The 16,698-nt window shown below is 37.4% G+C and overlaps 1 protein-coding gene across 38 annotated transcripts in view; it reads left to right on the top strand.

The window, feature by feature from the left end:
• The window catches only part of TNS3 (tensin 3), a 176,420-nt gene that overhangs the window by 96,965 nt on the left and 62,757 nt on the right, over positions 1-16,698 (top strand). For 25 of the 38 annotated variants that reach the window (XR_014943503.1, XM_032442540.2, XM_015854826.3 and 22 more), the window contains 9 exons: positions 1,093-1,215; positions 2,620-2,684; positions 4,983-5,066; positions 6,350-6,462; positions 7,301-7,361; positions 7,469-7,544; positions 12,075-12,204; positions 13,123-13,188; positions 15,964-16,068. Coding sequence is in view for 37 of the 38 variants with exons in the window: in XM_032442540.2 (XP_032298431.2) it covers positions 1,093-1,215; positions 2,620-2,684; positions 4,983-5,066; positions 6,350-6,462; positions 7,301-7,361; positions 7,469-7,544; positions 12,075-12,204; positions 13,123-13,188; positions 15,964-16,068 (823 nt within the window). In the remaining variant the exon portion in view is untranslated. Of the gene's footprint in view, positions 1-1,092; positions 1,216-2,619; positions 2,685-4,982; positions 5,067-6,349; positions 6,463-7,300; positions 7,362-7,468; positions 7,545-8,374; positions 8,495-12,074; positions 12,205-13,122; positions 13,189-15,963; positions 16,069-16,698 lie in introns of those variants that run through there. The other 13 variants (XM_085540051.1, XM_085540028.1, XM_015854825.3 and 10 more) reach the window with 2 other exon arrangements.

The following is a 16,698-nucleotide window of genomic DNA, read 5'->3' as shown; positions in this document are numbered from 1 at the left end:
GCACACCAAAATTTGAGGGCAAGATCCCTCTGTCTGCTTCATGAGCTGTTAGGTACATTGAAACACTTTTGAAATGTTTCTACATCAGTGTCTGCAGATGAGGAGCAAGCAGGAGAAGCTAGAAGTCTTGGCTCAGTTCTAGAGCTACTACATGCTTTGTATAAGTGAAACTTGGTGGAAAGAGTCCTGTGACTGGTGTGTCAGTTTTGAGCACAATATAAGAAAATACATAGAGCATCTGAAGGAGGGACTTGGAAGATGGTGAAGTGTCTGGAGGCCAAGGCATATGGGGAGCAGCTGAAGTCATATGATTTCTTCAGCTTAGAGAAGAGGAGGCTGAGTGGTGACCTCTTGGTTTCCTACAACTTTCTCACAAGGGGAATGGAGGAGCAGGCACTGATCTCTTCTCTCTGGTGACCAGTGAGAGGACAGAGGGAATGGCATAAAGTTGTATCAGCGTGGGTCAAGGTTGGATATTAGAAAAATATCCAGAGTGTTCAGGCCTGGAACAAACTCCCCAGTGCAGAGGTCAAGGCACCAAACCTGACAGAATTCAAGAAGCTTTTGGATAATGCTCTCAGAAGTGTGGCTTGGATTTTGTGTGATCCTGTGTGGTGCCAAGAGTTGGACTCCATGATCCGTGTGAGTCCCTTCCATCTCCGAATATTCTATGATAATCTGTTGAAGAAATGGTATTATATGGCGACTGAGTTTGAATAGGAAAATTGAATGAATCAAACCTCTTGCATATAAAGAAAAGAAATTATAAACAAAATAAAAACAATTTTAAAATATTTGACCAGGTCAATGAAAATTCCACGTTGTGATCTTGACCTTATGAGTATTTTGCTATTTAAAATTAGCTTGGTTTCTAATTGAAAATTCTTAAAGAAATAAAGACCTTCAGAAATGTTTTGATATATCAGTGGTTGATGGGTTTTGGGAAGAGTATTTCTTTTTACAAATGTACTAGTTTTCTAAACAAAGTGAAAAACCAATAACAAAAACAGTGGCCTGTTCTTCCCCTTAACAGACCTGTTAACATATTTACTTATACCATTCAAGTGTAACATGTGAAATAATTCTCTGCAGATTATGGATGTGGGGTGGCCTGATCTCCATGCACCACCTCTTGATAAGGTGTGCACCATCTGCAAGGCTATGGAATCATGGCTGAACAGTGATCCTCAACATGTGGTGGTGATCCATTGCAAAGTAAGTGAGTTTTGTGTCCTCACTGACTATCAGTTTGCATTTATTTTTGAAAAGATTGCCCTTTACTCATTTTAAAATAAAAAATAAAGATTGCTCTGTTTACAGTGTTGGAAACTGCCAAATCTTCAGTTGAATAAGTAGGCTTAAATCCAGTAGACTTGAATGTTTTTTATCTCTGCTTTTTTATAACTGCTGTTCTAGCCTCTATTCGAGTATAGCATTCAATTATGTTAGTTTGCTTCTTCAAAGGACAACACTTCTTTGTAAGTTTACATAAGAGTCTTGAGTTTCTCCAGCTCAGAGGAAAATACTTCAGAAGCATTTTAAATTCTGTGACATTTATGACATTTTGTTGCTGTGCAAGCATGGGCAATGTATCATGGGCTTAACTTCAGTCAGTTGGATCTACGTTGGAGATTATCATAGGTTAAGTACTCAAACTGCTTTTGGTATGCTAAAGTGGGTGTTCAGGTCTAGCACAACAGGGTACTGTTTTCTGGACTGCACCTTTTGTCTATATTGGAAAAATGTGGCCCACTGTGTCGAATATATAGCACATATCTGTATCTCATAGATCATCACTTCAGTGTATGTAGTATGTTTGTAGGAAATTAGTACATTAAGTACCTCTTGGGCTGAGAGATTCTAACTGTCTTTGTAATTGCATTGTCAGACAGTAAAGCTTGGTATTGTGCAGTGCTGCTGCTTCTCCTTGCTCACATGAGAAAAATAAAGAAAAGCCTTAATTAGAAACAAACTAGTTCTGAACAGTGACTTCAGAACCGAGTTAGCAACTGTGCTGCTGACACTTGAGGTAAATCTGTCTATGTCTTACTGGCAGATGTTATGTTAAACAAAATGAGGGTGACATGGGACCAAAACTCTGCACATTGAGTTGTAAAGTTTCTAGTCGTGTTACTTGCAGGTAGAATCGAGGCACTAGAGAGTTCTTACTAGCTGGAGGACTACAGACAGGAATATGGCCCATATATAGGACAAAAGAAAAGGGACAATTTATTTGCAAATTGGTGTAGTTGATTCATGCCTCTTGGTAATGACTTAAAAGTTTTCGGACACAAAAATAGATACAACTAACCTGTGTCAGCAGACGGTCTCAAAATCTTTTGAATTTATCAAGATTTACCACTTGGTAAATTGTATTGAATTTAGATCATATAAAGACTTTAATAAGATCTAGATTATTTATTTATTTATGATACCTCATAGAAAAATAAGCAGCAGTTGTTAGTCTGCTATAGGTGCTGTCATTAACACCTTTCAAAGAACATATGAATTGCATGAGCAAAGAGTTCATGAATTTTCTGTCATAAATTTCTGTTTGATATGGGTCAAGTAAAATAATTATCTGCATTATAGATTAAATAAATATCTTTCCTGATGCAGGGAGGAAGAGGAAGGATTGGCGTAGTCATATCATCGTATATGCATTTCACCAGTGTTTCTACAAGGTCAGTTATGGATAATGGAAAGAAAGAAATATATATTGTGCATTCTATGAAAACGGAAAACGCAAGAAAAAGATGTTTTATACTTGTTGTAGCAGTTCCCTGCTTAAGGTTTGTTATCATGGCTCCTTAGCAATCTTGGATCATGTCTTGAAACAACAGATTTTTCTTGTGGTCCTGTTTTCCAAGAGGAGGATGGACTGGGTGAAGACTTGAGGTCTGTTCTAATCAGAGAGTCTGTTATTTTTGCAAAAAAAGTTAGCTAGATGATCTTTCAAGATGAATGAAGAAATATGCAAGAAACTCCTTCTGTATAGTTACTATCTTTATGCATCCATTTACTATGTCCATTTACCATATCTCTCTTGAAGCAGTGAGAAACTATTCCTAAAATTCTGGAGGAAAGTAGTTAATAGAATGTGGAACAAATATTTTAATAGGAAATTTCCAGGTGTCGATCAAAGTGCAAGTTGCAGTTGAAAACAATCTGAAATTTATCTTCACTTGATTTAAACAATGTGTCCGATTGCTTGGTTTCCATGTTTTTTCTTTTAGAGTGCTCAAATTGTGAACTGACAAATTACAGTTTATGTCAATTAAGATTCAATTTTGTACATGCTGCCATTTGGATGAAGTATTTTGTTTTTTTGTTTTTGCTTTTTAATCATCATAGTATCATAGTATCATAGTCTCGTGCGGGTTGGAAGGGACCTTAGAGATCATCGAGTCCAACCCCCAGGATTCGAGCCTCTGTGTAGCAGAGCAGCACTTCTACCACTTGTGCCACAGGGGGGATTCGAACTCCGGGCCCCAGTGTTGCAAGGCGGCATTCCTACCACTGCGCCACCGGTGCAGTCAAACTGTTTTTCCTTAATGTTGTTTTTGCTTTATATATAGAAATGTTATATGTGTATGTATTTATACACACATGCATATATATGCGATTATAGTTAAGTCAGATGCTGTTCTGAATTCACACCAACCTGTCAGTAATGAATTTCAGTACTGCAGTGGATGAAGTTCTGGATCACTATAGGCTAATAGCAAATTACTTTAGTAAGCCTTGTTAACAGGTAAAAGTAGGTTAAGAAATCAAGTGCATTGTATGTGCACCATTATATGCTAAGGAAATAAGAATGCAAGTAACTCTGAAATTAATGCCTCCTATTTATTTCCATGAAAACTACAAAAAAATACAAAGAACACAACAACACTATCTGATAGAGCACATTTGCAGCTACAGAACACTGTTTTTAACAACCACCACCATAAGTTATTCATTTTCACCAGCAATAAAAAGGATCCTGCTTTTTTTTTTTTCCCCCTTGGAACTCATTTAATTTGAATAAGACACAGAATTTCACATTTTAAGATGCCAGAGTTTTTTTCAAAATGAATTTTTTTTCAAAATACCCTGGTGCTAATTATCACTGTCAGCTGTATCTGTTAGGAGGCACATGGTTTCGATATAACAGGATGAACATAGCATGTTACTTGAGATATGTGATTAATAGTATTTGTACTGATTTTTGGCATCTTTGTTTGTGGTGTTTTGTTTTTATTTTTCTGTATCCTCTTGCATTCATCTGCATCGATTCTGAAGGCCCCCATCAGAGCCATTTCTATTCTGTGCAGAGAATGGAAGAAAGTGTGTCTTTTTCTGAATATGTGTGTTCCTTAAGTGTACATTTGAAGAGTTTATATACAGTTATCTGCTGGAAAGCATTTATTCTTGAAAGATAAATATTTTTATTTAAAACATTCATGGCGTTGGTGGCTCAGAGCAGAAGAAACAAAGACTGAATGAATTGTTTGAGTGCTTGAATGACCCTCTAGCCTGGCATATCTTGAACCTTATATACTGTATTCCAGTCAGAGCTAGGTAATGCTTTTCATCTCCATAGTGTTGCTGCTGCTTTTTAAAAAAAGGGAGTGTGTATTTCTTGCATAACTCACCCATTGAACATTGTAGAAGCGATGGCTACTATCCTTTTTCTTGTTTCTGATAAATTTTATTGCATTGTGTTATAATGGAAATATGCAGCTTAAATAATTGAGTATAGGAGAAGATACTTGGACTCAGGAAGAAACTTATCCGAAGGGGTGGAATAAGAAGGTGTCAGTAAGAAACAAAAAATACGGTCTGACCTGTAAGTGCTAGGGTTTCTGGTTAGATACTTATTTATTTTCTTCTTCCTTCATTTCCATTTTCCCCCTCCAACTACCTTGCCATATTCTAAGCAGTAACCTGCTTCATTTCCAAAATGGAATAACATGGTATCTGTGCTTCTGTTTTGACAGTGCTGATCAGGCTCTAGACAGATTTGCTATGAAGAAGTTCTTTGATGATAAAGTTTCAGCTTTAATGCAGCCATCCCAGAAAAGGTATTTAGCTTATTTTTAATTCATACCAATAAGAAATGCCACTGTTATATTCCGCCCCTATACTTTAATCCCTTCTTTGCTGTATGGAGGCTATTTCAAAAAGGCCCTCTAGTAATTTCTGAACTCTTAGTACTTTTATCTTGTACTTATCTTGATTGATGAAATTGCACCCTCAATTCTTGCATATAGCTTGAGGTAGATGTGACCTTTTATACCACACAGCATGTTTTCTTGCTGTATTGTTTGTTAGTGCAAAGAAGGTATCACTGTTCGTTTCTTACTGGCTTCAAGATAAAATATATTTTTATGTAGTATAAATGAGGTATAAGGAGTATTCACTGATTAATGTGCAATAAGGATTTTTTATTACCACTTGCTTGTAGAATCTGTAGATTATCCAACTGTTCCATGCTATTAAGTTTTTGTCAAAACATGCATTATATATTCTGTCTATCTGGATGTCGTACCTGTTCAGTCCATGTGCACAAATAAGATTGTGTTAGGATTCAAATGAAGCAGTTTGGGAAGTGAATAGTTCTGAGGTTGGCTGGATACCTGCTTTTGACATTCAGTAATCAAGGATTCAGTACCAAAAGAGACTGATAACCATTAGACAAGTAACTGAGATACAGCTAAATCTTCCAGAAATATAAAAGTTCACCTATATTTGATTAAATTATTACTGTTTAAGTTTGGTTTTAGTCAGCAATGCTGTGCTACTTATAAACACTCCTGCCCTATGCGTGTTTCTAAATAAAAATAGCAGCAATACAATGATTTTCACATTGCACTGGTAATTTTCCTCTGGTACTGAATGAGATTACTTTCTAGTGTAAAGGTGTTATTTGCCCACATTAGTCTTTCTGCTAAGATTTTTGATGAGGACATTTTTTACTTCTGTTTTAATGAGGAAGTGAGCCTCAGTGTAAATAGAGCGGGGTCCATTTTGTGCTGTTGCAAAAGGCAATTCAGACCTTATGTTGTGAATAAAAATGCATACCAAAATGACATTTCACAATTGCTTCTAGTTACTTTCATACTTAAAGTAGTGCTGTAAATAACTAAAATGAAGAGTTTTAGCAGTAGCAGTAAAACAGCTATGTATTTATTAATTTTATAAATTAAAAGGGATTTTTATTCTGTCTTGTGAAGTTCACTCTTTTGGAGTTATAAGTAATGTAATTTCAGTATCCATGGGTAGAATTATTAGCATAAAGAATATATTTCCCTGATATGATTGCATTTCTGCTATTAGCTAATAAAGATAAATTTTGTATTTTTAGATACGTGCAGTTTCTAAGTGGCCTTCTATCTGGATCAGTGAAAATGAATACAGCTTCACTTTTCCTGCACTATGTTATCCTTCATGGCATCCCAAGCTTTGATGCTGGGGGAGGTAAATGAAGTATCTTTTCATATCCTTGTGTAGGTTTAAAGCCTTCTGTTCATTCTAAAACTTCTGAAAAATCATGCATAAAGCTTAGAGTAACAGGAAATCATAGAATGGCTTGGGTTGGAAGGGACCTTAAAGGTCATCTAGTTCCAACCTCCCCTGCACTGGGCAGGGCTGCCTACCACTAGATCAGGCTGCCCACCACTACATCAGGCTGCCCAGGGTCCCATCCAACCTGGCTGTGAACACATCCAGGGTGGGAGCATCCACAGCATCTCTGGGCAACCTGTTCCAATGCCTCCCCACCCTCTGAAAAAAATGTCCTCCTAATATCTAATCCAAGTTTCCTCTCCTTTAGTTTTAAAAAAAATCACCTTGTTCTATCACTGTCAGGCCATATAAAAAGATCGTGACTTGATGCTTGATATCAGTCTAAAACTTCCCAGTAAATGAACCAGAAGAGAAATACTGAGTAAAGAAGCGATGCCTGTTTTCTGAGCAGTTGTGTTCCCAGTTCCTGTAGAAGAGCTGATCGTGTTTTATGGTCAAGTTTCCTTCTTCTTTAGGAAATAAATATAATTATAATTTTCTTTCTTCTCACCAAAATTCTATAAAATCATCGTCTTCCCAGTTCAGAGCTAGTCTCAAGACCAGGAAGAAGCCACTTTTTCTTAAAATATAACCATGCACTTTTTAAAGAAAAAGCCAATTATGCTTTCAAAGATGTATTCACAGTTCACATTTTGTCACCTTGCATCCTACTTTACTCAGTGTGGATATACATGAAATTTCCTAGTCTTAAGATTCAGATTAAAAATTAGCATTGTTGACTTCTTCACAGCTTGTCGGCCTTTTCTGAAGTTATACCAAGCTACCCAACCCGTGTATACATCTGGAATATAGTAAGTCTTAGTCATTTTCCTTTACTATTGAATATGTTTTAACTCCTATAATTACAGAATTCCATAATTCTTTGTTTTTGTTTGGCTTTTTTTTTATCTCCTTTAAGTAGTGTAGAGTCAGAAAATCAAAACCGAATCTGCATTGCTATACAGCCAGCCCAGCTGTTGAAAGGAGATGTTATGGTAAGTTAATCATACTGAATGAAAGTGTTGTGCCATTGAGATTATTGTCTATCTTCTGTTTTGCAATTTTGTAATAAATAAATACACAAATTGAACTGTTGCAAAAACAGTGACACAGAATCATGGAATGGGTTGGGTTGAAAGAAACCCTTAATCATTTCAGTTTCAACTCCCTCGCTATAGACAGGGATACCTCCCATTAGAACAAGCTGTAGTCCCATCCAGAATGGCCTGGAATGCCTCCAGAGTGGGGAAATCCACAGCCTCTCTGGGCAACCTGTTTCAGTATCTAATCACCCTCACAGTAAGGAATTTCTACCTGATATCTAGTCTAAATCTACTCTCTTCCAGCTTGAAGCCATTTGTCCTCATCCTGTCTCTACATGCCCTAAGGAGAAGTCCCTCTCCAGCTTTCCTGTAGGCCTCGTTCAGATACTTGAAGGCCACTATATGGTCCCCCCAGAGCCTTCTCCAGGCAAAAGAGCGCCAACTCTCTCATCCTGTCCCTAAAGGGGAAGAACTCCAGAAAGACTATTCATCCACTAAAGTTGAAATAGGAAGTTTTAAAACTATCACTCATAGTTTCCTTTTGCTAAACTAATATATTGGTTCTTAAACCAATGAACTAACCCCTATTTCTAAACAAACCAACCTATATAATTGTGGGGGAGTCTGGGGCTCTTTGTCCTCAGACTGTGGATTCAGTGTGGGTTGCGCATGAGTCCATCTGTCTATCTCTGTTTCTGCCTCCTTGTTAGTACACAGCCCTTTGACTGTCTCCTGCATCTCAGTCACCTGTCTCAGGAGGTACTTCACCATGGCACAACTTAGGCAAGTTTGCCACTCACCTCTGCTCCAGGAGCAAGGTCCAGGCACTTCCTGCTGACCAGGGTCTGCACATCTTCTTCCTTTACAGCTGTATCTGGGTGGAAGCACTGGTAATGTCCAGGGTAGGTGGTGCAGCTTTTAGAGCTGCAGTTTTAGCTTGGCATTGAGTGCTCACTGTTCTGCCTCAAGGGTTAGTTGGAATGAGTGCTACTTGCTTTTGCAGCTGGCTGAACCTCAGTTGCCTGATGTATGATCTACTACCCTGGCTGCTGCAGCATGCTATGGGTGACATCCACAGTTTGCCTGCCTTGTGCTTTGTAGGCAGAGATACATTGCTCTCCTCCTTGAGGCTTCTTCTAGGGGTGTGGGTGTAGTCTTTGCAATGTCTATGGCTTGTCAGCCTCTCTTGTGAGAACTGCCCATAGCTATAGGGTTGCTCTGCTTTCTTGGTGTTTCCCTGGCAAAAGAAACATCCTTGTATCCTGAGAGTGGTTGCTCTGGTATTGGCCAAACTGGCTCCAAAGCAGCTGCTCTCAATGAATGATACACTACAGAGTAGGTGAAATACTAAAAAATGGGCTAATAATTTAGTCATCGCCCTTGATTTTTACATGATTGAAATTTCCTATAAAGCTAAGACTGGTATGTTTTAAGGAACCACAAGAATTTATCTCAGCATTTCCATTTTGTAGTACCAAATGCAGTAATGTTTCTAGTGCTATCTATATAAAAATTGTCCTGGGAAATATTTGTAACTCAATGTTAGATTATCCTTGTCCTGCATCTGAAAGGCAAGATCCACAATCATAAAACTAGATGCTGTTTCCTGTGTGCAAAGAATAACTATCATTGAATTTCAGCAGTGTCATTTTATATCTCTTTGCTTTCTTTGTTGCTTGTGATTCACAGTTATACGTGAGGTAAGTAATGAAATACAGTTGCTGTGCCTTTCAGTTAAACTAAGAAGGCAGGGGATCAAGTAGAATGAGTTAGGAGAGGGTGAGACTATATTGTGAAGAATGACTATTCCTGATATATATATTGGTAGTAGGTTTCAGGATGACTTTTTATACGATGTTCTTTTTTTTTTAGTGAGAAATGTTAGACTTGATTGTTTCCTGTTTTCCTATTCCCTTTCCTTTTTCCTTCTTTTCCCCTAAGTTTTGAAATAATCTATTTTATTTTCTTCCCCCTTCTTTCCTTTACTCTTTCTTCTCCTCCCCATTCAATTTAGTACATCTTCCTGTATTCTTGCACAACAAAATTTTAAACATCTTGTTACAAATTTATATTCTGGAGGTCTGGGACAATTTCAGATTCAAGATTTGTTATGCTTATCATAGGGATTGTTGATGCCTACACAAACAGTATGTGTAAAGTGTTTAAAAGGAAAAACGAGCATGCAGTTTTTGCACTAATGCTTTTTTGAAACAGATCTACTTCGTTAATCCCAAACTATTACTGAATGTAATTCTGAAAACACCAGCATCTTATTTGGCATGGTATTATTTCCCAAACAAAGGTTTCCATTCAATTATGCATGTTTATTGGCAATGATTAAGCAAAACCATTAGGGACCTCAGGAAAAAAAAATAAATATAGGCTGCCCTGCCTCCAATTCCAAAAGATTTATCTAATTGAACAGCACTGCTTTGAAATAATTGGTTTGAGAGGCTTCCTTGTCTTAGGTTTAGAGGATTCATTAACTCATTGATGATACAGCAAAGCCATAGCTGTTGAAAAGCTGTGCTGGTATCTGTAAATGCACATCATTATTTCCCAGCATATTTCACTAGCCTGTATTATTTTTTTAATAGGACTTCAAAAGAGTCAAAGTTCCAAGCTAGACATCAACCCTTAGCTCTTTGAATGCAACAGCATAGCCGCACTATCTTCCTTACAGTCGCTAGTTTGACCTAAATTTCTAAACAAGCACTCTAATCAAACTTCAAATGCTTTTTGAAATAAAGAACATGCAAATCATCTTCAGTCATCATACTTTCTCAAAACTGAAAGCTGCATCTTGAGTGTTTCTTATAATCATCATAAGGGTGCCTGATTAGATTAGAATCACTGGCAGCTTACTTCTGTTTCTGTATAAACTTAAGTGAATTTCTAGATAGACTAAGTGTTTTGAAACAGGCTTAAATTGCTAAGATGATGTTCACGCTTGAAAATGTTTCTACCTATCAGGTCTTTATGCATTGCTTTTCCTGTTTCTTTCACAAGTTTGGTTAGAATGAGAACTTTTGGAGAAGTTATTTTTGAGGTGAATGACTAATCTCTTAACTGAAAGGTGCAGGAAGGAGCCAAGTTTAAGCACTTTTGCAGGATGGCCTGTAGGGCTGCTGCTGAAGAGACAAATAGCTATCTCCACATGAATAATATGAAAAGAGTGTTCTTTTGAGTCAAACAGATTTTTGGAAACTGTTACCTTTATTTTCCTTCTCATGAAAAGCATGATGCTTCAGACTCAGAGGAGGGCTGGTAGTTCATTCAAGGCAATAGCTGAACCCATGCATGATTTTTACAGACGTATTTTGACTGCTGCTTACTTTGTTGTTGCTGACAGATACACCTGGTATCTGCTCTAGAATGTATCACATTTTGCATGCACCATGTCAGTTCTGGTGAACTGATAGAATTTGAGGCATCAGAGAGTAAGTGTAACAAAGGACAGAAAACAAAAGCTTACATTAGAATTAAAAATCCCATAGTGTGAATAATTTCGTAGCTGTGTTTTCATTTCAAACCCCTACATCTTTCTTGTATTACTCCAGTCCCCTTCAGTTTGAATAACTTTGAATACTTTGAATAACTGTTTGTTCCTTAGTTATTTATTATCTGCTTTCCAGAATACAATTTTTTTTTCTTTCTTTTTTTTTTTTTTTTTTTTTCCTCAGTCTGGATTAGAAAAAGATTGTTTTTATGTCACTTCATTATTTTTTGTTTTCAATACTTTTTGGTAACATCCTTAATTATAAAACACTGAGATCCCTTTCAGTCCAGTGACTGATGTAACCAAAATGTTGATTCTTGTACTCCTGTAAGAATGCTTAGTGATCTAGTATGGCAGTTGGCTAAGAAGAGGTAAGTAAAATACCAATAGGCCTGATCTGAAGTAGGATTGTGTTAAAGGGTAGTGTTATTTTGTTCACTTTTAGCCACTCAGATTCTTATAAGATGTGATTTTTCAGAGTTCTGGCTTTTTCTAGCCCAGGTATCAAGACTACTATAAGCTTTCAACAATAACATTAAAAAAGATCCTATCATCACTAGAGTAGGTTTAAAAGAACGTCCTAGTATAGATGTAATCAGCTTGTATGACTTCTGAGAAGGCTTCTATAAAGCCTGTGCATTCTTTAGTTATTTTGAAATGGTTGTACTGTAATTTAGTTTTATGCTAATTTGGTGGGTGCCATGAAGATATATGGATATGAGTTAGTATTCCAACATAGTAATAGCCAATGTTGTGATTCTGAATCATTATCTACTGATTGGTGACTGATAGTGATATAGTAATGTTTTGTTATATATCCAGAACGATCTTGTCTTGGGCCTGTGTAATTTTAAAGTATTGAATAAAGCATACCCTGCTTGTTGCAAGATCAGTGGTATCTATTGTTTGAGATCTAAGGCATACACACAAATTGGATCTAATTATTAAAAATTCTATAATAACATGTTTCTTTCTCTTTCTAGCTGAAATGCTATCATAAAAAATACCGATCAGCTACTCGTGATGTGATATTTCGCCTTCAGTTTCATACTGGAGCTATTCAAGGATATGGGTTGGTGTTTGGTAAAGAGGACTTAGACAGTGCCAATAAAGGTACTTGCCTTCTGTGATTGCTTGGATAAGTATGTGGAAGAAGTGCATATGTGTGTCTGTGCACTTCGAGATCTGTTTTTGATATTCTTTTTTTCCTATACCTTTATTTAGGGGGAGGGACATTACTTTGTTTCAGTTTAACTCGTAGCACTGTAAAGCAGTCAAAACCCCAATGAGAACGGAAGTTCTTTGTGTTTGTTAAGCTGTCAAAATAATTCCTTAACTTAAACTCTTGCATGTTTTTAATAACAACAAACATGTTTAAAACAGTGAGTCCATTAGACACCATTGCAGTATTAATAAGCAATTGTGTTTTTTGTGAAGAGAACAGTCAGAAAGTCTGACGCTGATTTTGTGACCTGGCGAGTTTGAATGTGGTGCTCTTAGTTTATGCTTCTGAGTGAAGAAAAGTTTTTTGAAATATTTGAAAATGTTTCAAGTAAGTTTTTGTATTTTCCAAAAGATTAGTTTGATTTTGTTTTATATGAAGGGTTGCAACTTTGCTACCCTATGTTACTAACAAGCTAAAACCAAATATGTTTTCCTGCCACATGTGCTTATAAGAAAGCTTTATGGACAAGTATAGTAATTTTGTAAATATACAGAACTATTTCAGTTTTATCCTGAGAATATATTCCTTTAACAGACACAGACACCCGCATCTTTTTAAGGGGAAGTTTGGGAACTGTTCATCTTTTCTGTTGTTGACTATTCTTAGAAGTAAAGAAAGCTACAGCTGACACATAGTCTTTCCTGGAGAAGGTAGGGAAAAGAATGTGCATGTGGCTTTTTTAGAAGCAAATCACTAGATTTCAAGTAAGAAGGGAAGTGTGACAAGGGTATGTGTATTAGTAGCCACGGAGAATTCTGATCTGGAAATTTGGAATAGCTTGTTGAAGTATTAACCTTTATTTTCAGATGACCGTTTCCCTGATAATGGCAAAGTGGAGTTAGTGTTTTCAGGATCTCCAGAGAAAATTCAAGGTGAGTATGTAAAAGGAAAAAAATCTTGGAAATAAACTGCGTTGAAAAATATACTTATAGAACACCCAAAATTACTTTTTCCTCTCTTGTAGAAGGTCTGAAATTCAACTTTAATATTGAAATATATAATATATTGATTGGTTTAAATGTGAATAATTTAATGGAGACACTACATAGGAGTCAACAGACATAGTTTTAAGAGTCTACCAGCAGTTGTTAATGACCAGTAGAAAATATTTCTTATGTCTGTATAAATCATGACTGGTATATATAGCTTGGCACAGCGTATATGACAGCAGTGGTCCTTCCTATAACCTTTTTGGATGTTATAACTGATTGTATTTGTTGAAGTGGTGAAGTTTTGACTCTCTTGATTTAGCATAAGGAAAGGTAGTTATAGTTTTGTTGGAGGTATTCTTTATATCTCCAGAATATATTCTATTTTAATAGGTTTAAGATCATAGGTAATTACTGCCTGCAACAAGAATTTAAGATTATGCTTAATATTACAGATTATTTGTTCTAATGGATCTGTTTTTACACATTTTGTGATGTCCCAGAAAGTACAGACTCTGAATTAAAACTGAACTGAAAGTATTAAAACTGGAAGTGTTCTGAACTGTTTGTTTCATACTTAATCTTGTGAACTGCATGTTTTCATTTTTTTTTTTTTCTTCATTATTTTGGTCTCTTAAAAACTTGTGGTAGAAGCCAGTAAGAAGTTGTATTCTGTCCAGCTGAACATGAAGATGTTAGCTTTTTGGAAAGCTATTTAAGAAAAATGTCTTTATAAATAAACTTACATAGCCTGAGCTGAACATTTTTGGATGGTAAATGCTTCAAGAATGACCAGTTGACATGTTTGAAAAAGTATCAAGATTTTTTCAATTCTCCTTTGAGGGCAAATCAGATCAGTGTTTTTTAGCAGCCTCCAAGTTGATGTAAAATAATTGGAAATCTGTTTTTAATTGCTGTCTAGGGGGTGAAGTGTCTAGGATGAAGAGTTCACCTTGAAATGTTTGTTTATAATTTCTGCAAATGCCTGTTTCACATTTGAAAATATCTGTATGTCTAAATGCAAGATATCTCTGGTCCATCTCCTGCTGAATCCTGGGTCATCTGTGAAATCAGGAGAGATTGCTGTGGGATTTGTCCGGCCAAGTATTGAAAGCCTCCAAGGACAGAGACTTCATGGCCTCTGTGCAGATTGTTCCAATGTCTGTCTGCCCTCAGAGTGAAATTATTTTTTATTATAAAGATAAAGGAACTCTAAACTTCCCTGGATTCAATTTATGTCTGTTCCTTCTTATCCTCCCACCTTGCATCCACCTGGCTCTGTTTCCTCAGTAGCGTTTGGGTGCTGCTGTTAGGTCACCCCAAAATCATCTTATCCCCAGGCTGAAGTAGAGTTCCCCTGGGAAGATTATGGAGCTCCAGATGCTCCTGGAAGAAATGTTAAGGCACATGAGGGATAAGCAGAGGAATCCCTGGAGACAGTTAACATGTCTTCACCTAGGGCAAATCATGCCTGACAAATCTGGTAACCTTCTATGATGGAGTGATGACATCAGTGGACAAAGAGAGGGTAACTGAGGTCATCCGCTTGGACTTCTGCAGGGTTTTTTTATGTTGTCCTGCACCATATTCTTATCTCTAAATTAGAGGTGTAGGTTTGAAGGTTGTAGGTTATTTGGTGGATAAGGAAGTGGTTGGAAGATTGCAGCCAGATGGCTGTGGTCAGTGACTTCTGTGTCATCCAGGAATGGTGTCCCTCAGGGACATGGATGATGGGGTTCAATGCAACCTCAGCAAATTTGCAGGTAACACCAAGCTGTGTGGTGCAGTTGGTGTATAGCAGAAGAATGGAATGCCAGCCAAAGGGACCTGGACAAACTTGAAAGGTGGGACCATGTAAACCTGATGAGCTTCAACAAAGCCAAGTGCAAGGTGTTGCAGTTGAGTCGGGGCAAATATGTAAACAGACTGGAAGAAGAACTGGGGCCCCCAACACAGGAAGAATGTGGAACTTTTGATACAGATTCAGAGGAGGGCCACAAAGATTATCAGAAGGCTGCAGCACCTCATGTATGAAGACAGGCTGAGGCAGCTTGGCTTGTTCAGTCTGGAGAAGGCTCTGGGGGTACATCATTTCATCCTTTCAGTGTTAAAAGGGAGATTATAAACAGGAGGGAAGCCAACTTTTTGAATGGGTAGATAGTGGTAGGACAAGTGGAGATGGTTTTAAACTGAAATACGAAATATGTAGGTTAGACATCAAGGGAAAGTTTTTTACTGAGTGTGTGTTGAGGTGCTGGAACAGGAGGAGGCGTTGAAGAACAGGCTGGTTGGTGCCCTGAGCAACTTGATCTAGTGCTTGATCTAGTAGTTGGTAGCCCTGCCTGTGGCAGGGGAGATGGAACTTAGTGAACTTTGAAGTCTCTTCTAACTCAAGCTCTTCTATGAGTCATTCTTACAAACTACTTGTTTCATGGTGTCTGTGTAGAGCTATGTGGACCATCTGCATTGTGTTCAGGAGCGGATATGAGTTATCAGTTCCATCATAAACAAGAACTTTGGGACAAAATTCTGTGCTTGTTCCTTCTTCTATTAAATATAAATAAAGGTTTTTTAGTTGGTATATGTAACCTTTCTTCCTCTGTTGCTGTTTCTTAGATTTAAGTAGATGGTATTGTAGTTGTGGGAGCAAAGTTTTAACAGTATTGTATATATAATTTCAAAGATGATTTTTGTCTCAAACAGATGTTAATTTTTTAGGATGTGAACACCTTCAGAATGATCATGGAGTGGTAATTGATCACAATACCTCAGACCCACTGATACGCTGGGACTCCTATGAAAATATGAGCTCTGATGGGGAAGGTGAGTAATTTTGTCTTGACAGCAAATAAAATCCTTTGGCAACTGCTCAAGAGTGTTTAGAAGGGAGGAAAGGGAGCTAATTAGCTTGAACCAAATGGTGCTTTGCTGATGTGAGGAGGTAGCTGTCTGCCACTGTCTGTTACACTCTGGCAGCTCTTATGGAAAGAGATGGCGTCTGCAGGACTTGTTTCTCCCACGTTCTCTCCCTGCTGTTTCCCAGCTGATGCTGCACAGCAGTATTTCCCTTTCTTAAATCTGCTTTCTCGGAGGCACTACCAGCCTTGCTCCTGGCTCAGCTCTAGCCAGAAGCAGGTTCCTTTAGGAGCTGGCTGGAACTGGCTCTTATTTAACTTGGTCACCTTCTGGACACTTCCCAGTGATGCCATGCCACCTCTACCAAAGCATTCCCACATAAACCCAATGTTGGGATTCACAATATCGCACCTGGATCTGTATGTGCAACCCTGACATTGTTGTAAGTAAAAATGGGAGAGAAGGTATTGAATGGATGCCAAAGTTTCTGTTTTTACAATTCTTTTGTTCAGAAAATACAAGATACCTAGAGTTAAGTTACAGAATCATAGAACAGGTTGGGATGGAAGAGACCTTAAAGAACATTTAGTCTACCCC

This window comes from Coturnix japonica, chromosome 2 (assembly GCF_054131305.1).
Source record: "Coturnix japonica strain WE chromosome 2, WE-NBRP24, whole genome shotgun sequence".
NCBI lineage: Eukaryota > Metazoa > Chordata > Aves > Galliformes > Phasianidae > Coturnix > Coturnix japonica.
This window is presented reverse-complemented; position numbering and strand designations above follow the sequence as displayed.